The 21,746-nt window shown below is 49.4% G+C and overlaps 8 protein-coding genes across 8 annotated transcripts; 2 read left to right on the top strand and 6 right to left on the bottom strand.

The window, feature by feature from the left end:
- Positions 1-210: 210 nt before the first annotated feature.
- On the bottom strand, positions 211-1,380 carry N7489_007214 (uncharacterized protein; the record flags this gene model as incomplete). Its single annotated transcript, XM_056712964.1, has 1 exon — positions 211-1,380. The coding sequence occupies one exon, from the start codon at positions 1,378-1,380 to the stop codon at positions 211-213; it is 1,170 nt and encodes a 389-aa protein (XP_056566679.1).
- A 1,408-nt stretch (positions 1,381-2,788) lies between these two features.
- On the bottom strand, positions 2,789-4,774 carry N7489_007213 (uncharacterized protein; the record flags this gene model as incomplete). Its single annotated transcript, XM_056712963.1, has 1 exon — positions 2,789-4,774. One exon carries the CDS (start codon positions 4,772-4,774, stop codon positions 2,789-2,791), a length of 1,986 nt encoding a protein of 661 aa, XP_056566678.1.
- A 3,167-nt stretch (positions 4,775-7,941) lies between these two features.
- Positions 7,942-10,258, bottom strand: N7489_007212 (putative ABC transporter; the record flags this gene model as incomplete). The annotated part of the gene is made up of 9 exons (XM_056712962.1): positions 7,942-8,184; positions 8,260-8,537; positions 8,587-8,740; positions 8,804-8,883; positions 8,935-9,266; positions 9,298-9,386; positions 9,439-9,697; positions 9,773-10,013; positions 10,072-10,258. The coding sequence occupies 9 exons, from the start codon at positions 10,256-10,258 to the stop codon at positions 7,942-7,944; spliced, it is 1,863 nt and encodes a 620-aa protein (XP_056566677.1).
- Positions 10,259-10,813: 555 nt separating this feature from the next.
- N7489_007211 (arginine--tRNA ligase) lies at positions 10,814-13,212 on the bottom strand (the record flags this gene model as incomplete). The annotated part of the gene is made up of 4 exons (XM_056712961.1): positions 10,814-10,844; positions 11,006-11,419; positions 11,485-12,783; positions 12,842-13,212. 4 exons carry the CDS (start codon positions 13,210-13,212, stop codon positions 10,814-10,816), a joined length of 2,115 nt encoding a protein of 704 aa, XP_056566676.1.
- A 2,291-nt stretch (positions 13,213-15,503) lies between these two features.
- N7489_007210 (cytochrome b5 reductase family protein) lies at positions 15,504-16,597 on the bottom strand (the record flags this gene model as incomplete). The annotated part of the gene is made up of 4 exons (XM_056712960.1): positions 15,504-15,653; positions 15,709-16,334; positions 16,411-16,544; positions 16,593-16,597. The coding sequence occupies 4 exons, from the start codon at positions 16,595-16,597 to the stop codon at positions 15,504-15,506; spliced, it is 915 nt and encodes a 304-aa protein (XP_056566675.1).
- Positions 16,598-16,852: 255 nt separating this feature from the next.
- On the top strand, positions 16,853-17,597 carry N7489_007209 (GIG1 family protein; the record flags this gene model as incomplete). Its single annotated transcript, XM_056712959.1, has 2 exons — positions 16,853-16,979; positions 17,044-17,597. The coding sequence occupies 2 exons, from the start codon at positions 16,853-16,855 to the stop codon at positions 17,595-17,597; spliced, it is 681 nt and encodes a 226-aa protein (XP_056566674.1).
- A 210-nt stretch (positions 17,598-17,807) lies between these two features.
- On the bottom strand, positions 17,808-19,214 carry N7489_007208 (uncharacterized protein; the record flags this gene model as incomplete). The annotated part of the gene is made up of 6 exons (XM_056712958.1): positions 17,808-18,162; positions 18,222-18,252; positions 18,309-18,376; positions 18,428-18,545; positions 18,599-18,992; positions 19,044-19,214. The coding sequence occupies 6 exons, from the start codon at positions 19,212-19,214 to the stop codon at positions 17,808-17,810; spliced, it is 1,137 nt and encodes a 378-aa protein (XP_056566673.1).
- A 916-nt stretch (positions 19,215-20,130) lies between these two features.
- On the top strand, positions 20,131-21,641 carry N7489_007207 (uncharacterized protein; the record flags this gene model as incomplete). Its single annotated transcript, XM_056712957.1, has 5 exons — positions 20,131-20,342; positions 20,396-20,547; positions 20,600-20,723; positions 20,776-21,233; positions 21,331-21,641. 5 exons carry the CDS (start codon positions 20,131-20,133, stop codon positions 21,639-21,641), a joined length of 1,257 nt encoding a protein of 418 aa, XP_056566672.1.
- Positions 21,642-21,746: the final 105 nt, after the last annotated feature.

Here is a 21,746-nt window from a genome sequence, read left to right as displayed (position 1 = left end):
TCGAGATATTATCCGTTTGCATCGTGATTCTGTTCATTATGTACATGACCCAAACAATTTCCCGTATCCATATCCATAAGTTGATAGGCATTTGCCGTAAAAAGAAGACGCTATTTCCATAAAAAGAATTGTTGAACGATCAAAATCAAATCCCAGTCATCAAGTCGGGTATTTCATACATCAAAGTCAAGCCCAAGCTGAAGTCGTAATTCAAGAATACTGTGTCTCGCCCTCGCTATCACTCAGACTATCGCGACGACGGCTCCGGCCATCACGGCGGTATCCCTTCGTCAAGCCCGGAATAGGATGCTTGTAGCTCTTGGTACCAGAATCCTCGGTGTCAACATTGGAGTATTGGTACTCTGAACGGGTGCCTGCAGATGAGAAATCCAGGGGTTCAGTGAAGTGGCCCTGGGGCGCGGAGCGGCGCTCACGTTGCTTTCGGGGACTGCTAGTACGGGATGAGGGTGCAGGAGGTGGGCCAGATGGGCCAACCTCACTGCGACGTTCGCGACGGCGGTTGTGGCGGCGGGTGGATGGATCGCGGACGCGAGGCTCTTCGGTTACTTGGCTGATAACATCCTCGCTGCCTTGGGTGAACGAGAAGCCAGAGGGATCGCGTCGCGGAGGGGGTGGTTGATCGTAGGCAAAATCATATGACTGGCTCATCTCGCTCTGGTAGGAGGTTGGCGGGGCAGATGTGTCATAGTCGCTGCCGTGGTAGGTTCCGTCGGCCTCACGGTTCATGCCGCCAATGCGGGCAGGCTTTTCTTCTCGGTAGGCGCGTACGTCGGCATCCTCTGCGCCTTCCCACTGTTCATGCTTGTTGCGTCGGAGGAGCTTTTCTTTGGCGGTTTCTCTGAACTTCTTGCGCCGTGACTTCTCCTCTGTAACAGTCGTCGCTGTGTCGGTGTATGATCGTTCCGTAAACGAGTATCCGTCGTCGGTGTAGCCCTTGCCAACAACACTTCCGCCACCGAGCTTGGTACTCGCTGTGGCATTACTAAGAGTCTTCCCGTCGGGTCCCTTTCGTCGCAGAACAGTGGACTTGTAGTCATCCCAGTCGCCCTTTCGCCAGATGAACCCGCCATTCTTGGCCCAGAAGAAGAACCAGATTGCCCCCAAAACAAACGCCAGACCAATAAGGGCAAACAAAGCCATTAGGCCTTGCATCTTGATGCTGTGCGGGTCAACTGTGCCTTGGCCATATTTTGGCTTAGTGGTTTCTTCTGCTGAGGAGTCTGCCCGCGGGAGGAGGTGGTGGGTATTAGGGTCGACGGCAGATAATGAATTGGCGATGTTCTCATCCCGAACATAGAGTCCGGCAACGGTCGATCCTGGAACGTCGGAGGAGTCTCCGAACGGCCAAACTGGAGGCATGATAGAATACTAGAGTGGTCAAGAGCACCCGGCTCAAGACTGGACTCACTACCAACTCATTAGTGTCAAGTGTCATTGAGATTTATAAGAGCTGTATGAACATACATTGAAGCAAGTGATCAACACCAGATGTAGATTGAGATAGATCTTTGACAGTCTGGAATGTGGGTATGGAATATGAGTTCGGAATGTGGGCAAAAATGAAGCACAGTGCCTAGATGGGTATTAGTGGGAGATTGAAGATAAGAAGATGGGAAAATCGCAAACCCAGATATGATTCAGCTTGACTTCTAGCACAAAATTGAGGAGGTTGGAGGAGAGGCTGGGGAGGTGTGTTTACATGGTGGTTGTCACGGGCAACCCGCTTACATCATCCCCCACAACGGCCCCGTAGAGTTGGGCCACCCGTGGGTCGATCTATAAAAAGAGTCGATCACAATTGACTTCGACTTAGATCTGAAACATGGCGTTCTTTTTTAAGGAAATGGGTTTAATTATGGATCAATTATATCAAGTCGACAAATGCCACCCGCTGGAAGCCTCCGAAAGAGGCATACACGGTCGAAAGCTGTGATCGCGCCCAGACAGCTTGCGGGGTATCATAACCAACTAAACAGCAAAAGCAGGAAAAAGCATCAAGACCAATGGACGATAAAACAGAAGGAGATCAGCGAGATTGCGAAAATCAACCGAATCGATACAAAGCCCAAGAACAACTACGAGGCTCCCAGTAGGGCCAAATAGCAACAAGACCAATAAAGTCATAGATATGGCCAAAGAAAAAGATGACCTGTTGAGACATGACAAGTAAACAGATATGGGTATAATCTCTCTCCGCCACTCGGAGTCGCGAACAAGGTAACCAGGAGAAAGACATAGGCCCAACAAGAAAGGCTATACACGAAACGCTGACAAAAAGAAGACATCAGAAAGTAAAGCACATCAGACTTGTCATTGCAGGTCATCAGAATCGTACAATCATATCGCCATAACAAACACATCATCATGGGGTTCGTGCCCCACCATTTTGCCCAAGCACACAAACATAAAAAGAAAAATCGAGACAGCAGTTGCAAATGAAATCACACACAAAAAAGACCTCCCAATCTAGCGAGACTGTTGGGCAACAGGCAACTCTAGACTTCATGACAAAGTCTAGCCTGTTCCCCAAGTCGCCCAACAGAATCTCGCTTTAGGTAATCCCCATTGTTTTTTTTTTGGTTGCAAAAGCACCCGACCCCGAAGGAAAACGAAAAACGCATATGCGAAACAGTCGAAACTTTTGACAAACGGACAAGGCCAGCCACAAACGGCTATGCAGACACAAGATGGAATCACAACAAAAATACCTAACCCTGAAAAACGAAAAAAACACAAAAAAAAGGACAACATCTATAGGGTAACAAGATCAATGGTGGTAGCGAGTAGTCCCGTAGGCCGACTGGCTGTCTCGACGACTAGATCGTTCCGACCGCCTATCCTCCCGGGGACGCCGCACCACATCTTCAAGTTCCCGGCGGCTGGAGCCGCCCGTATAATCAGAGCTGGTACCGTTCACATGCTGCTTGGATGGCCGCGGGCCGCCGATGTTCAATCGGACGGCCCCGGTGTCCCCAGCACGAATGTTAATAGATTTGCCTGCAACTGCTTCAGATGTAAATCCAATTTGGAATCCGTTCAATGTGAGGGTCATGTTCTTGTCTTCCTCCTTTCGTGAGGCTGTGGCACTGCCGCGGCTGCTGTTCGACCGACTGTTCTGGCTGCCACTCTCGCTCCCGTTGCGGTGGGACGCTTTGGTAGGGAGCAAGGCCTCTGTGGAGAGAGGCAGTGCAGCTGTTGAGGTTCGGCCCGATCGGGCTGCCTGGTAGTTTTCAGCTTCACGCTCGCGGTCCTCGAGGTCGTCAGCGGCGCTGGATGGTTCCTCGTAGTAGTACTCGGTAGGCTTCCGCCGCCGAGAGCTCGCCACGGCCACCTGAGCAGTCCGTCGATCATCCTGGTAGGACGCTGATCGTCGGTGATCTCGTAGGCTATGGGTTCTCTCTGGCAGCGGGGCGTCCCTTGACATGCGACGATGGGAGCGATCCTGAATCGCTGGCAAGGCAGCTGCAAGTTCCGGCATGTCCATGCGGTCCATATCTCGGTCAATGCCTCTGGCCCTGTCCATGGCTCGTTCTCTGTCCACGCCTCTGGATGGGCGACGCTGGGACGGGACAATACCGGCAGAGGTATGACTCTTCAGTGGTAGATCTGGCCGCTCCGGTTGTTTTGCCTGGTGGATCTGCGGCCTGGGCTTGGGCCTGGGCTTTGCTCCTGGGGGTGGCATCCGATAGTAGTCTTCATCATGTTCCTGGTGTCTTGGAGGAGGGCGGTCACGGAATTCTCGCGGAGGATAGTGTTCCATAGGTGGCTCTTCATCAAACCATGGCGAATACGCCCCAGAGTCCACGGGTGGGTTGGGGGCAGTATATATAGATGAGGACCGACGGCGTGATGGCTCCCGGGACAGGGACCGCTCTCGTGGATACTCCGACGGGGGGTAGTCCGAGGCTGATGGGGCATAGTAGGATGGTGCATATGGGGAAGATGAGTACTGATGCATGTATGCTGAGCTGGATGGTGGAGGGCCATGATCATATGCGTGCGGGGGGTACATCGGAGATGCCATTCCAGAACCCATTCCAGAACCCATTCCATGTGGCATACCGTGGAAACTCATGGGTCGTCCGTCTGAGTGGTAGGTATGATACGAATTGGAGCGGCCGGGTCGACCAGGGTGATTGACGTGAATATGCTCTATGGCACCGCCTGGATATCGAGCATTGTGTGGGGACGACGAGTATTCAGGGACGGGTGGGCGTGGCTGGGAGTAGTAGGAATATTCGCCGTGTCGATGGCCAACCGGGGTTGATTGATGGTACTGAGTACCGTAATCGTAGTAACTGTCGTGATACTGGCGGGCATGGGAAGATTCTCGTCGACGAGACTTGGACGACGACCGGGGCACGTGAGCATGATGGGCAGCGCCCGGATAGGCACCAACCATCGTCTCTTCGTGCGAGGGTCGAGATCGTTCTTTGTCCTTTCGTTCTCTGGTTGAACTTTTCCTGGCGAGGTCGTTCCGTTTGGGGGTGTCCACCTTAAGAGGGATCGGGGGGCTTTTTCCGCCTGACGGCCCAGATTGGGTGCTATTAACCGTAGCGGCGGTGCGACTAGAATAACCTGAGTCACTGGCGCCGTCGATCAGCGGCTCCTGGAATCTTTCCAACCTGGAGGATATTTTGGCAGCTGTATTGGCAGCAGCAATATGGGCAGAATGCTTAGTTTCGGGTCGGGCAGCGTGGTGTTCTTCGTCGTAATCTTCGACGCAGGCAGGCCGGGGGCCCTTACTGGCCATTATGTGGTCTGCAAGGCGGGCGGGTGTCTGAAAAAAAAAATTAAAAAAACAGGGTTGGTCCCGTTTCCGACAAAGGCGACGTGGGTGGCTCCCACAGGGCTCCAGAGATGTCCCAACTTACAGCAAACCACTGCTCCCCTTTGACGATGAGTCAGAATCGATCTTATTCTCCCCCTCTCAACCCCGTAAATCTGATGAAATGGGCTTTCTTTTTTTTTCTTCTCTTCTCCCCAGTGCCCAACCCAAGCGGGCCACTCGAACAAGTAAGCGGACCTGCCGATCGCAGCGGGCGATGGCAGGCGACGGGCGACGGGTTCTGTCAAGCGGAGAGAGCGATATGGTACTTTTCAAATCGCAACGTCTCCATCGAAGTGGGATGTTAGGCTAAGAGTCGGGCGGAAGTGTTGGGTCAAAGAAAGAAGGAAGAAAATAGAAAATGACCTCTCTGGCAGACGATGAGTGGTGGAGCGCACTGCAGCTGCAGAGGTTGGGTTGAGAATTTGGGATCCTCTGCCTGACGGTCTTAGAACCTAGTGGGGAGAGTGGAGTCGATGGGCAGCGATAGAAGAAAAAAAAACGAAGTGAGGGGTGATCTGATTGATATCTAAAGGAAGAGAGAGAGAGAGAGAGAGAAAAGAGAGAGATCTAGGAAAAAGGAGAGGAGTATAGGTAGAGAATAGAAAGAGAAAGAGAAAGGAAGAGTAAACACCCGAAGGCACAGGGCACAAGGGTTTAAAAAAAAAAAAAAGAGAGAGAGAAAAATCAGAAAGTTTCACGAAGAGGCTCTCGGTACCCAACACAAAAGGGAGAAAAAAAAAAGAAGAAAGTGGGGGATATCGTCATCAATGTTTTTATCTATTTATCTATTTATCTACTCTGTATGTAACTAGCTCACATATATTATTGTATAGTATTCCGTACAATATACTTGCAAGACTTCAACGGAGGATGTCTTCGAATTATTTACTTTTAAGGTCGGGACCCGCTGGGGAATCCTTGGTTTGACTGCTAGGATCCATGGTTGGCCTTTCCTTAGTTTTATTTACTTCTTTTTACTTCTTTCCCTTTTCTATCCTTTCCCTTTTTCCGTCTTTTTTCTCCCCCAGTGCTTGAATAGTTTTCCGTGCTGGAATACCACGGAGATGTCGCATTCCTATTTCTCCCTAAAGTGCATCCCACACCTAACGCCCAACCGGGTTTGCGGCCCAATGATCGCCTCCACCATAAAGGGTCTTCCCTGTCAATTGAAGACCTGTTCCTCTAGCAAAAATCGGCTATGACTCGGTTCCCGGTCAACTCAGTTTATTCTGCTCGGCAATTGTTTGAGTATTTTCCTAATTTTCATGTATATTGGTCAATGCAGGGCCTCGAAGTACAATGACAATGTATCCGGCACACGGGAAAAAAGTCGGTGGGGATGACACCCTACAACCCAGGCTGCAACGCAGAACTGTTGAGGTGACCACTACTACTCCGTCCTCCCTCATAGCATGTACGATGTAGGCAGACACCTGTAGGTATCGACAATGAAGCCTGGCAGAATCGCCACTTGTGGAGTGGGGAGTGACTCAGGTTTACTTTTGCCATAGAAACCACAGATGTCAAACAACACTAGAACAAGAAGAGAGGGACTGAGCACTGCATGGCATTTGTCGTCAGAGCCCCTCGTCCATGTGGCAGGATATCTTTGGACGTTGTCTCTTCTCCGCCTGCACACTTCTCATTCGTGACTCACACTGGTGGAAAACCTTTGACAATCCGCCATCGCTTCAAGGGCAAGTATGTACTTGTACAAGTTTTGAAGTACTCCATACGCGGGACACTATATCGTACTAGTAATGAACTAAATGGGCGGAACCTTCTCTTGGGAAGCAGAAATGGCTAGATCGGTATGACATGCAGCACGGACGGTCTATCATTGCCATTGTGGATTCCTTCACATCCCTTGCGTCCTTAGATTAGGAGATTCGTGGAGTTTTCACTCCGCACGTGTGGAAATGACAACATTCCAAGGTTGGAACTGGCGATGACCGCTATAGAGTATGTGTTGAGCGTAGCCGATAACATCCAAACATTCTGGACCCTGGGTATGTAGTCAGAGCTGAGAAAAATGCTATATTGGGCCGAAGTGGATATCTTCAGGCCAAGAGGCTGAGAAATCGAACCAGGAAAAGGGCTCCGCCCCAAATATAACTAAGGGTCTCCATGCGGCTCCAATGTGGTCTTCCCACCTTCGCTTACGGTAATACCGTTGGTGGACACCAGTATAGGTCTTTGCATCGGGCCCGGGAGTACTAGGAAGATGCTGTACGCACGGGGAGATATCTGAATTTGGATCGCATGGCAAAACAGCCAACAAGCTTTCCTCGCATATACAATTCACGCTGGGATCACGTTGACATCCTTCCCCGGTGATTCATTGATTTATCTCGGGGAACCTAAAAAAACATCAAGGGGCCACCCCCTTGCTTCATTCTGCAAGATGGCATCAGCTCCTCGAGGTTGAGACCTTCACCGCTCTTTCATGAGTACTGATAAATGGTGCTCCGGCGATGAAGATGAGGGGAAACCAGTCCAACTCTATTCCATTCTCGGTTCTACAATATAGAGACTCCTATCGGGGCTTTGGGTGGTGAAGGAGCCTTGGAAACATTATAGAAGTTTCTTGTACATGGTACATCGGTATACATGACTTGCATGTTGATCGCATCACCCCGGTTTCCTTTGTAGATGACATGATTCGTTCATTCCAGATAGCCTTTTTCATGGCGACGTATTTCCGGGCTAGGCTTCGGCACACGATGGGTAATTAACATTGTCTGATGTCGTACGAAAAACAACAGTCATGTAAGTCAAGTGTTCCCAGGGCTACGCTTCAAGGTCAGAGTGCTACTGAGGTGCTACGGAATCTACAGCAGCTTGCTCGATTGGGGACTGTGGCGCCTCTTTAGGGTATCGGGGAATAGGCGACTGCCATTCCGGATGAAGCTCCCCGAACCTTGTACAGGTGGAAGCAAATGTGTTTTCAAACAATTCCTTTTCTATCAATATGTCCACCCAAACTGAATAATATCTACAAAGAAAATAAATATAATATCACACTGTTGCTATACCCATAGCCCGATCAAACCCAGAGTATCGCTAGGCAGCATCAGCCCCTCGGCCTCCTAACTCCTGCGCAGATAGAGAGCAATCCATCCAAGGACTCGATATCCAGCAATGATGCCCAGAAGGATTCCAACCCACTTGCCCGTGCGACCAGTGGCATACCCATACGATTCTAGCACTCCAGTGCCCCGAATGAGACACTGATCCTCCAGGTCAGTAGCCCACATGCATCGACAACCGGCACCGCACGAGTAGTTTCTCTTGGAGAATTCATTGACCATCATACCCTGGAAGACATAAGCCTATTCCAAGTACCCAGTGGGTTAGTGATCATTCTAACAAGAAAATAAACTTCGGATAGTAGGATATCAGCATACCTGGTAATCGATGTAGTGGAACACGTATTTCCAAAACGGATTGAGAATATTCTGCGTGACCATAAACCCTCCGACACTCATCCAGAGGCCATTTGCGAATGCGACAAGCGCCAAGGAAATGACAAAGTTTGGGAATATCGATGTCATGAGGACCACTAGGGATTCGGCCGCCACAAGATCAAGGAATATCCACATCACCCAGGTAAAGAAGGCTTCCGCTGTTGGTTGGAAATTGGACAGCCAGTATGAGACGATCGAGAAGAGCAGAGATATCAAAACTGGAGACGTTAGAGGGCAGGAATATAGTAGGGAGTACCTTGTACATACACAGGTAGGGAAGCCCAATCAGAAAGTTTGAGACTATAAATGGTGTCACACCATATAGCCCGTTGGCTCGCTCTTTGGTGAAAGTTGCCCGGTCTTCAAGGAACGCGGGGACGTATGCTACAGCCATGAAAGACATGAATGCGGAGCCAAAGAACTATATCATATATCATATATCAGTATCGGCACCCCTTCAATTTTAGCCACATGTAAAACTCACAATAGCGTTGATAAACGGCTGGATAGAGTCTTGGGACGGATGAAGACGTAGCCACACTGTGCCCATCATGATAGCCAATCCTGCGCCACGTTAGCTCCGGTAAGCTTTAAAAGAAGCATGATAATTCGTACCAAGATACATTGCGATCCGGATTCCATAAGCAATGACATCGCGGTAAGACTTAACAAATGAGCGATGAAGCAGAGCCATAGTAATCGAAACCGTTCCTGGTCGAGTCTGTTCTTCTGTGGAGGCCTTGTTGACAGGTTTCTCTGTGGAGCCTACTCGCTCAGACACTTGTCTTTCCAGTGATTTTGCCTCGCTCGAGTTTGCCCAGGCAGCTTGAATGACACCGACTCGGTCCTCCTCCTTCGAGCTCGCAAAATCGGAACTGACGGTATCCAAGATAAATTCAGCGGGGTTGGTTTGTGCGGGGATTGGATAGCCAATGCCACTGAAGTAGCTATCCACGGCTGAAATTTCCCCAAAATAACATGTTTTTCCCTGCCGAGAGAAGCAGCAGCTTATCGAAGAGATTAAACGTGGTAGTTGATGGTTGGTGGATACTCGCAATGATGAGAAGCTATCATGGAAAATGTTAACAACAGCAGGGAACACATGTGGTATGGACGTACGTTATTGGCCCGCGCGAGCTCCTTTGCATACGACATCACCTCAAAGCTGGCAGTCGAGTCTAGACCGCTTGTGGGCTCATCCAAGAACAAAATCTTTGGATTGGTGATGAGCTGGCCAGCCACACTCACACGTCGCTTCTGACCACCACTGATGCCCTTCCGGATCGGGGTGCCGACCAACGTGTTCGCCTGGTTCTGGATACCAAATGCTTCCAAAAGTGTGCGGATCCGATCCATGCGCTCACGCTTCGATACGGAGCTATAGATAGAAGCGGTAAGTACCGGGATGCATATGTGAGATTTGTCGGACGGCTGTTATTCCAACTTGACATACCTGGGCAACGAGAGGTCCGCCGCGAACTTCAATGTCTCCTGCACGGTCAACGACCCGATCAGCACGTCTTCCTGCTCGACGTACGAGGTCACCCGCTGGAAATTCCGTGAATCCATTTGCGCATCATTCACGTAGGTCTCCCCGAGAACCTTCGCACCAGCTGACGCAGCACGTCGAGCCAGCACGTTGAGGAGGGTTGTCTTGCCGCAGCCTGACGGGCCCATTAAGGCAACGAGCTCCCCTGTAGAACCGGCATTAATACAATATGTTTCTTATAGTCTATGGGCAAGGGTACAAACCATGTTGCACATCACCGCTGATATCATTGATCAGATCGCGCGCCTTCTTACTTTCACGATCCTTGACGGTAACCGTTAAACCTTGCCACGAGAAATTCCGAACGGTCTCGTTCATGAGAAAGTGTCCACTGTCATTGCGCTCCAGGTCCGGGGTACTGGATGCGTTCAAGGGTGAGGGATTGCCCATGCTGCAAGATAATGTAGACGGTTTGCGGCAGATACGAGAGAATTGGAATCCAACCCACGTCCAGGTTCGCGGGCCCAGGTTTTATAATTTTAAACCCATCCATATTATCTGCACCTGGACCCACGGACTTACAAATCCCTGTCTAGCGTCGAGACAAAGTCCTTGTTACGTGTCCGAGGTGGTCCCCGAGGTTGAATGTAGGGCTCAATCTTCAGGTGGAACCCGTAGACTCGAGCCCGAGCTGACATAAGACATTGATGGTCCCGAGGTCCCCGATCCCCCCGGGGAGACGCCGTCCTCTACGGATAATGAACTTGGAGAAGAGTCATAAGCCTAGATCAAATTCCTTAGCGTAAGATCCCATAAGCAATAGCGCTTTTGCTATGTGGGGTGCGTCCAAACCCCGATCCCATCGGGGATCGGATCGTCCACATCTTTCCTTAACAATACGATCTTCAAAAAAAAAGCAAAGAAAAAACACTAAAAGAAATTAATAGGAAAAAAAAGGAGAAATCTGAGTAGGATTTTGTTAAAAGAATAAGCATAATGCCATTTTTATTCGTCCCGCTCTTGGCGCCCAATGCAACTAAATTAATATCAAGGTATACGAAAGACACCAGTCTTTGAGAAATACTGAGTGGATATACCACACGGAAAAGTAAGCAAAATCGAGCAAAGAAGCCGAATTTACATACTAGAACATATCAGTCAGTAATTGCTTCTTCAACGAGACTGGGAAAAACTAACCGCTCGACAGGGCTGAGACCGAGAACCCGCATGCCGTTGTGCAGAACTTGACGGGCCGATGCATACAACGCCATACGCGCCTGCTTGACATCTGGCTCGCTGCCGATCACCTTGAGCACATCGTAACTAGAGCTCAGCATGTGTGTCATCTTGAACAGATAGCTGAGGACAGTGATGGGCTCAAGAGTCTTAGCAGTCTGCAGGAGTACGTCGGGCCACTGGGCCAGCAGGCGGACCAAGTCGACAGCATGCTGCTCAGTCAAAAGGTCAAAGTTGGCGTTGACCAGTTCGTTAACATCCAACTCAGACTTGCGTGCCATCGAGCACAGACGGGCGTGAGCGTACTGCAGGTATGGGCCGGTGTCACCCTCGAAGGATGTCATGGCATCCAGGTTGAAGTCATAGCCGTTAACGCTGAAATGAACATGCAAATTAGTAAACGGATCGACAGAAGTAGCAGGAAAGAACATTATGCATACCGCTTTCCAGTCATGTCTTGCACCATAACGGAGGTGATACCCAGAATATCGGCAGTCTTCTCAGGATCCTCGACCTGTGAGTACTTGACTTCATTCTTCTTCATGACCTCGTGCATCTTGTCACCAACATCGCGCAGGATGTCATCCAGGAACTTGACGGTACCCTTACGGGTACTCATACCACGGACCATACCGAAGTTAATGTGCTGGCAACGGGACGCCAAGTCCTTGTGGCCCATAAGTTCAGTGACCTTGAAGAGCTGAGCCAGGTGGAGATCCTGCTGAGCGGCAACAACGTAGATCATTTTGTCGAAGTGGTACTCGTCGTCGCGCTCGGTGATGGCACCGATATCACGGGTGAGGTAGAGAGGAGTGCCGTCCTTGCGGACAATAATAGCCTTGCCTAGCTTCTTGGCACCGTGCTTGGTGAAGTCCACAATAACAGCACCCTCAGACTTCTCTGAGACACCGGCCTGCTCCATAAGCTTGTAGGCATCGGTCATGCTCTCAGACTTGATCTGTGATTCACCGGAGTAAACATCGAAGTCGATATTGAGACGAGCGTATGTCTGCTTGTACTTCTCAATGCTGAGATCACGGAACTTGCGCCAGAGAGCAAGAGCCTCCGGGTCACCGTCTTCCATACTCTTGAAGTAGCGACGGGCCTTCTCGTCCTCGCTCACGTCCACAAGCTTGGCAAGCTCTGTCTCGAGCTCAGCAACATCCTCGCTCTTCTCCTTCTTGGCCTTGATCTGTTCCTTCAGCTCCTTGATAGGTCCTTCCTGTTCACTGACTTGACGGTTGACCTTGACGTAGACATCGAACAGGTGGTTGATAGGGTCCTTGACAAGAGCTTCCTCATTGCCGAAGTACTTGAAGCCGTTGGCCAGCAGGCCATACTGCTTACCCCAGTCACCCAGGTAGTTCATTTTGATAACATCCCATCCCATTACAGTGTAGATATTGGCGAGGAAACCACCGATGATGGTACTGCGCAGATGACCAGCGTGGAAGGGCTTGGCGATGTTGGGCGACGAGAACTCGATGATGATCTTCTTCTGGCCCTTGGAGGGGTCGGAGGGGTCCTTCTGACCCTGGTTGCCATTTGTTCCATAGGCGGACTTCTCCTTCAGGATACGACCAAGAACATTATCGGTCAATGGCTTAGGCTTGCAGAAGAACTGGATGTGAGGACCAAGCGGAGTGGGGGGGGTGAATAAGGTCGGAGGCGGGGAACTTGGAGGCAAGCTCCTTAGCAAGCTCCACGGGGTTTTTTTGCTTAATCTGAAGAGAAGCCACCTAAATGTATGCAACAAGACATTGTTAGCCCAGGGTCCCATGATCACGCGGAACATACGAATTGCGCCTGCGGCCACATACCGGCAATGAAAGGTCACCTTTATCCAAAGTACTGGTCCAGGCAATGCGCGGGTAGATCTTCTGAGCATCGATATCAGCGGCTTTAGCCAACTCCTCCGCGATGTGCTGGCGGTATATATCCATCGGGTTCAGTGTCGGGAAGCAGTTGGCGAACTGAGACTTCTGTGCCGTGGATTGGAGCGAGAGAGCCTCAACAGAGGCGGGGAGAGAAGCGGCGGACATGATTGAGAATCTTCGCGATGTACCGAATGCGCGTATCGAAGTCAGAAATGTCGAAGGTTTAGAGGGGCAGCGCAACGGAGAAAAAATGGCTGTGAACCGCAGAGCCCCGCTTAGACAATGACCCATAAAGAGGGGGAAATCTCTCGGGGATCTTTTTTTTTTTGCCCTTTTCTTTTTCCCGTTCCTTCCCTTTTTGACTTGCTGTGACTCAACGAGGGCGGTGAGTCACGTGCCGACCATTTCTTATCGATTAAATGTGACGTCACATTTCAGCGTGATCTGCTGAAACCCTATACTACTTTAAATATACAGACTACATGCTCATTAGACCCTTATGCCACCCTATGGCCAAGACGACAGTTTGTGTGTTTAACAGTGAAAGACATAGGACTTGAAAGTGATCGGTCACTTATCCTGAGCGACACTTGGTGCATATGTCTTTTGCATTGGCCCCTCAGATGTGTCTATACTTGAACCTACTAGTCTGATCTACCTTTCTTCTCCTGTCCAAAAGTCTGGGAAAGTCACTTTCTGCATTTGTATTTTCTCACTCTAGCCTCACTTTAGCCTTCTATATCATAGAAGTGTCGTTGTATTTACCTGCAAGACAAAGATATAAATAACTCCAGAATCCTCGGAAAGGTGCAGGATTCTCGAATAGAAGGGCAGTCGAAGAATGTATAACAGCAAATACCTTTCAGCCCGATAAAGTGCTGGGAATACACAAGCTACGTGTATGTCTATCGGCCCTTCCCCCATGTATGGGCCCGTGCTAACCCTGGTACCACTAGTTCTTTGAAGACAGAGTAGCGAGTCTACCAACTCTGTCGGTTTCCATGAATTGTGCTGACCTTTTATCTTTTCAGTAAATGTTACGGTATCACCCGAGGGGGTCTTCCTACTCTTGAGAACACCGAGCAGACATAAAAGAAGCATATGAGGGGCAAAGATGGGATACCTGTAGCCCATTCCTTTGTCGATTCTTTTGTATCTCAATGTCACTAGCTCTGTCCTCCAGTGCAACTGCGGAAGGGATAACACAATGCCCGGAGATCAAGTGGCTTGGTAGGATAGCAACAAAACAATGAACGCCACTAATAAATTGAAAGCTTTGTTTCCTTCCCGATTCATACTCATCAAAGACTTGACAATGGGCTTGTAATATAATGCCTTTGTTCTCACGAAAGGGCCCCAGGTAGTAGGTCACAGGGGAGCATCATCTTATGGCCGGTCGGTGCCACATATTTATTGCACTTCGACTCCTCCTGAGCAGCATCCAATTCACCGACGAAGCAACATTATCTCACAGCTAGCAAACTCAGCAGGGTTACTCTCCATAGGGTCCCCAATTCGAAAATATTGGCACTTGAACAGCTAAAGGGCTTCGAAAGTTAATCAATATGTCATATTACATTACCATCCATAATGGCCCAGGTGTGGATGAGAGCCCTGAAAACACGTGGATCAATATCACATTTACTATCAAGGACCATTTTTACCTTCGCACTGACGGAGCGTTGATTTGCTTTATCATTGAACGTATTCGGGAGAGGAAGTTCAAAGTTAGTACTGAGCCCATGGATCGAAAAGCTCGATGGTGTATATCGATCCCAGTCTCCAAACTGCATAAAACCATGGGTGGAGCTGTTGCCGACGCTTTACAACTAGCGGAGTGGTACAGGTTCCAAATTCTCAATGGGAATGCAAGTATCAACCGGAAACTGCTATTTGACCGGAAGCCCTTTAATGAAGGTAAGGAATGCTGTAGAGACAATGTGTGCGACCGGATACTGCATCCGGAGTGGTGGGAAGATACTCGTCAAGTGTCTAAAGATACTAGTGAGGATTCTAAGGATACTAGTACAGATCCTTAGCGCTTTGGTTGGCTGAAATGAATGCATATCCAATTTCCACATCCGTGATAAATTACCTCGTAAAGTGACTAGCGCGTGTTCAAGCTTTCCAAGGTTAAGAGCTTCAGGAGCTTCGTAGATATTTTAAGCACATTTGGCGCAAAATCCTCGTCTAGTATGGCAATCTACTAGAGTGGTTTCCAAACGCAGGAACGGGGGACTGGAGTGCCATGATAGATGAAGTCTTTGGACCGATGTTGAGTTGAGTGTCCACACATGGCGAAGGTAGTGGTTGGTATGTAAATAGGATTATACAGTTATTGACGTCGATTAAGAACATTTCAGTAATACCGAAGTGTAGGCGGATATCTCACGCGCTTAAGCCTCGGGGCTTCTTTTTATCACTTGTAGGCTGGGGTCTATTGACACATCTAACCACACACCAGACATCAAAACAAAATGGCTTCGCGGCCGGACCCGCTAATATTCTATAGCCGATTCACATATATAAAGGGCGGAGTCGAGTTCGAAAACAATAACTTTTCGTTGATCGCAGCGAATCCCTTAGAAGCAGAAGACCTGGTCCTCCAGCTTGCTGACGGGGCGCGCCTTGGTGTATCCAAGAGCCTCGGTGGCCTTCTTCATGGCGCTGACCATGGGAGGAGGGCCACAGAGGAGAATCTTAACATCGGCAGCGGGGGCGGGCAGACGCTCCTGTGAGAAAGTTTAATTAATACCGAGGTAGCACAAGCACGGCATACAAACGTACCTTGATCATGTCGGGAGTCACGAAGCCGACACCGCCGGTCCAACCCTCGGGCGGGTTGTTGAGAACGTAGTAGACACGGAATCCATCGTCCTCCTTCTCCAGCTCCTCGAGCTGGTCCTTGAGCAAGATGTCCTCGGGGTTGACGTTGGCGAAGATCAGGTCAACCTTGGTGGTGTCGTTACCACCGTTGCGAGGACGGTTGCGGATGATGGCCTTGATAACCTGCAGCATGGGGGTGATACCAGTGCCACCGGAGATCATACCAATGTGACGGCACATGTTGGGAGTGTACACCATGGCGCCCTTGGGGCCGCGGACCTTCATGTTGTCGCCAATCTTTAGTTCGGTAAGATACTTGGAGATGTTACCCTGGGGGTAGGCCTTAATGAGCAGATCGAAGTAGCCAGCCTCGTTGTCGGAGGAGATGGGGGTGTAAGAGCGAACAACCTCCTTAGGCTGACCTTCAATCGTAGCGGCGAGAGAGATGTGCTGACCGATGGGGAGACCGAGGATATCGGTGGAACGAGGGAGGGCAAAACGGTAGATGGCGACATTGTGAGAGATCTCGGTCTTCTCCTTGAGGACGAAGTTCTGGAATTCAGTGGGGTTCAAGACCTTGCGAGGTTCTGCGGTCAATGGTGTCAGTTCAGTTCCTCGGCGTTCCTCGGCGCTTCGGTATTTGGATAAAAGAAATGCACGCACTGTTGCTGAAAACCAAGTAACCGGCCAGAACTCCAGCGGCAGCGATTGCATAGGTGACAAACTCGGGCTTAATGGCGTAAACACCCGCGATGAGCAGGGCCGAGGGCGCGAGGGCCGTGCCGATGTTGGCGAGACTTCGAGGAATCAGCCATTGATGTTATAGGTGAATAACATTAACTCACCTCATTATGACAAAACTCGGATACTGTTGTTTTTTGAAAAGCAGCGATAAAAGCAGAAGAGAAAAGGGAAAAGAGGAGATAAAAAGAAATGAGGGGGGCTAGTCCGCCCAACGGAATTTCCCACCTTTTGGGGTTACGATTTCCCCGACTTTTTACTTCGACTTGACTCGACTTACTCGACTTACTGGGGTTGTTTGGCTTACTGAGGGGTTATTGGATTATTTGTACTGCTTTTATTTCTTCTTTTCAAAACCATCAAAATGCCCGAAGTACCAGAAGTCCCACAAGTCCCTGCCTTTAATCTAACGGAATTGGACCACAAGCTCCTGGCTATGACCGACGAGGAGTTCGTATACCACGACTGGGAAGACCTAAAAAGTATCATCGGTAAGTCCCCGCATGTCTCCGAATCTGCCCTAGACAATTCCCCTCATGACATGTCCCGTAACAGCGCGGAATGATCTCGGTGCACTCAAGCGGAAGCCTTCCGATCTCCGCCGATACCTGGCCTGGACACAAGAGACCAAAGCGAAGTATGGCACGATCATGAATTATATTTGCCAGCAGCGATTAAAGTGGCATTTGCCGCTAAATACTGCCACCGGCAGTGACTCCGCGGTTATCAAGCAAAGCGGGCCCCCGGCGACCTTCAAGAACCCGCGTCCCTTTGCCGATCCCGAGGACTACAAGATTCTCCGGAATGACTGGCCCTATGGCGTCACCCCCGGAATCTCGCATCTGGTCGTGTGGTTGCGCACTCCCATTCCTGTTAAATCTGACGAGGGCCATTTGACCGATGAATCTCGTGCGATGATCAACACTTTTGTTCGAAAGACTTTCGTGGACCGATTGGCTAAGGATCCTCAAAATTTCCCGGACCCTGAGTCCCATGTGCTATGGTTTAAGAACTGGGTCGGTCTACAGAGCGTGAGGGCATTGGAGCATGTCCATATTTTGGTCCGTGATGTCCCCGAGAATATCTTATTCGAATGGGCAAATGAGTGAGGTTGCTGGTGGGATTGTTTGATAGATTTTTGCCTGGTTGATCAGGTTTGCATCGGCATCTTAAAACGAACCATTTTGCTCCTAGAATACTTATATTGGACATTTCACGTCATTAAGAAGACAAGAGGAAAGAAGAAAATAGTTACAAGAGTCCTCGAAGGGCTGAAGCCGTTGATCAACCCGCAAAGAACACAGGCGGTACACACCCTTCTACCATGAAGGTCGTGGCTCGTGGTCGCCTTCAGGTCTTGTCGCATACTCAATCTTTACCTGATCCGTGCGATGAATCTTGCCGGCCATGGGGACCTCTGCTTGGAGCTGATCCGAATTCAAGATGCTTTCCTGGCTACCGCTCCCCGTAGCCCCAATATTCGTGGTCATAAGGATATCGTCGTCCTCGCGATTGTTGCTTGCCGATTTCTTTATGGGTCTATCCGTGTCCGAACGCAACTTGCTGCTCTCATATCGCCCGTGAGAACTCCAGGAACGTTTCCCTCGGATCATCTCGTACATCGGACCCAGGGTTGGGATGCAGGAGGCCATAATGATAATGTTTGATTCGACACTGAGACGTGCGAGTCAGATTTTAGTCAGATTTAATATAAGGAGTGACTGAAAACATACCTCGTCCAGATAACAAGATCTGCTGTTCCATCTGTTATGCCGTGTCAGCGGTAGGTATCTCACTTCATGCACAAAGAAGCAACTTACATGTCGAGTCTTCTTTATCATATAAGCCTGGTAGCTGTAGGCACTTGACAATAGCCATTGCACAGGCTCTGTGTGGATGTTCAGCTACTCTCCCTAGACATTAATATGAATCAACTTACACGGCGCCCAAACCCAAAGCCGCGCACAGGGCCAATTTTTTCTTAATCGACATTTGGAGTCGTAGCAATATTACAGTCGGATAAATCGCAAGGTACAGATCGACCACCGCGGACAGAACTGAGAAGGGTTCAGTTATTCGTTTGCAAAAGACATCCAACCCACCAATATACCTCCAGTGAAGATTGCATAGCCCACCAGGATCTTGGTCGGACGACATGTTGCCCCTTCAGACATGAGACGAACCTTCCATAAAGCCTGGGGAGGATCACACATGGTGAAGAGAACGATGATGCAGATACTCGACGCCACGAACACCGAGCCTGTCAATACCCATAGCCATATTCGGTGAAAGAGGGTGGGATTCATGATGCGATTCAGGAGAGCAGCGACTGCAAGTTTCGGAGTTGTAAATGACATGATTCCTAGTGCAAAGTCGGCATAATTAATGAGTAGAATGCGTTCGACCAAGTCCATGCCACCTCTCTCCATCAAAACAGGTGTATGGCTCCCGTAGCCCAGAACGACATTGACCGTGGTGAGAATTGTATAACTGGCGACCATGATCTATATAAGTTGTTATTCGGAGTGGACCGAAATGAATTGGACCGTACATACCACTGCGGAAACTATGATATAGTCATCAAGCCCCATGTTCCTTAACATCCGGGCTCGGACATAAAGTCGCAAGGATACCATCACCACACTTACACTGAAGAACGCCCAGAAAATCCCTAGAATGCGTGGACCCTTTGTCTGGCTTATGTATTCAGCGTCCATGATTGCCATGATTCTGAGAGCGGCTGCTCTGTTCCTTATAGGGGAATCGTGACAATGTCCTCTATCTTCTCTAGCATCAGGGGACTGGAAACTGTACGGAGTAGAACAGAGAATTATTATGACAGGCAAAAGTTAATTGAGATTAAATTCTAAACACGCGAATATGCATGTTGTACTCCGTCCTCCGTACTCCGTAGGCACTACTGTTACAGCCCGTGCCGAGGGGGACGATCGGGCAGTTCGGGGCCTGTCTGGCGGGGGTCATACTTTGATGAATTGACCAATCGCTTCTCTAGATGATATGAGGCCTCAAGCGCTAATATCGTGAGTGGCCTGGCAAGTGCTTGACTTTTGGCCCCTAGCCACTACCGCCTTAGTGCGTTTCCATCAAATTTATCCTCATTTGGTTGATGTTATACTACCAAGTACGCATAATATATCCATAGTATGTTGTACATATGTAGAAAACCCGGTTATACGAGAAACCTAGAAAAAAAAAGTCTTGTATATACCCTACCTTTGATTTCTTATCATATTTCACGAACGAGTCAACGCATGAATCCTTCGACCTAATCGTCGTGCACCATGTGGAGCTATCAATGGTCCCAGGATTCACTCGGTTAGTACGGAGTACAATGGCTCTATGTTGTACTGATTTAATATAACTCAAGGAGTTTGCCCCGATAAAATCAACTTACCAACCAATTACTTGCAAAAGTCGCTTGACATGGGAATGGGATATGACACTAATGCACTAGGATACTAGGATGGTAATCCTGTCAGGGGTTCGGCAATGTTACCGCATGTTAGCACCTAGAATTTAGTGTAGAATTTAGTGTACCATGAGACAACGTATGACGAGGAGGTGCCTTTTAATCCCATTGTTCCCCTGCGTATGCATTGCGAACATATGTTGTAGTCCATCATGGCATCCAATCCCACCGATATAGAAGGTCTTGCTCTCAGCTCAAACCTACCAGATACTGTGCCCGATCTCCTTCAAACGGTTGCAAGTCATGGCAAAGACCTCATTGCTCAGGATCCCGAAGCACGGTTGAAGCTGCTAGAAGCTGCCCGATCATTGACCTACGCATTGGAAACCCCCGAGAAGCCATTATTCGACACTGCTGGTCCGAGGTGGGTTGTCACATTCTATCCCGTGCTTTTTCAAGCGAATTGGAATTGTCTAGACTAACAGGTATTGCATTTACTCAGTCTACGAGCTATGCAGCCTTAGAGACCGCCGTTGATATAAATCTATTCTCTGCTCTCGGCACAGATGACAAACCGAAGACTGTCGCAGAGCTTGCTGAGGCAACCAGCGTGGATCCAATCTTGCTCGGTTAGTAGTTTGCTTATACCAACAAGCACAAGTATCTGACAAATTCATGCAGGGCGATTGATGAAGCATCTCGCTGCGATTGGAACAATAACCGAGACCGGCTACAACGAGTACTGCCCTACTGGCTTCTCGAAAGTTCTCACAGTTGAGAGATATAGCGATGCATTCCCACTCATGTAAGTAGATAGCCAGGGTCTCTAGCCCCCGAACCATTACTGACAAGTTCAGGACCCGCCGTTTCACTAAAGGCATCATGGTCCTACCGGCCTTCCTCAAGAAAAACAACTACCAAAACCCCACAAGCCCCACAGATACAGCTTTCCAGATGGGTTATGAGACAGACATGGGTTTCTTCGGCCATGTGCAACAGGAACCGCTCACGGCAAAGCAGTTTAATAACCACATGTCAGTCTACGCGCAAGGCCGAGTCCGCTGGATGGATCCCGGTTTCTACCCGATCCAAGAACAGCTTATAGATGGGGTCATGATCGGCGAGGACGATGTCCTGCTCGTTGATGTTGGAGGTAGCTTTGGCCACGACCTATCCGGTTTCCGTCGGAAATGGCCTGGCCTCCCCGGTCGTCTGGTGCTTCAAGATCTTCCTGAGGTGGTGGCTTCTGTCAAGGACTTGCACCCCTCAATTGAAGTCACTAGTCATGATTTCTTTACTGAGCAACCAGTCAGAGGTACGGAAATAGAACACTTTCCCATGTTCTTGCGTATCAATTTTGAGCACTTCGTTTCTTCGGTTCATGGAGTATACTAACGTTATATCTGCTTTAGGAGCCCGCGCATACTATATGCATTCTGTTCTCCATGACTGGCCTGATGAGCTTTGTCGCAAGATTCTTGCTAATATTGTGGCCGCCATGCGGCCCGGCCATAGCAAGGTTTTGGTGAATGAGAATGTGATTCCGGACACGGGGGCCTACTGGGAAACCACAAGTTTGGACTTGATTATGATGGAGATTGGATCTGGCGAGCGTACAGAACGCCAGTGGCATGCATTGTTGGAATCTGCTGGACTGAAAATCATCAAGATATGGACTGCCCAGAGGGGCGTGGAGAGTTTGATTGAGTGTGAGCTAGCTTGACCTGTGAAATGAATGCTGTACAGGTTGCCCGAAGCAAATCAGTCTGTAAGCCCTCCTGTCTAATTTATATTATGATACTTCATCCCACTACCATTGACGCCGGTA

Source organism: Penicillium chrysogenum (assembly GCF_028827035.1).
Source record: "Penicillium chrysogenum strain IBT 35668 chromosome Unknown utg000004l_segment0_segment0, whole genome shotgun sequence".
Taxonomy (NCBI): domain Eukaryota; kingdom Fungi; phylum Ascomycota; class Eurotiomycetes; order Eurotiales; family Aspergillaceae; genus Penicillium; species Penicillium chrysogenum.
The sequence above is the reverse complement of the archived record's forward strand: the minus strand, read 5'-3'. Positions and strand labels throughout refer to the sequence as shown.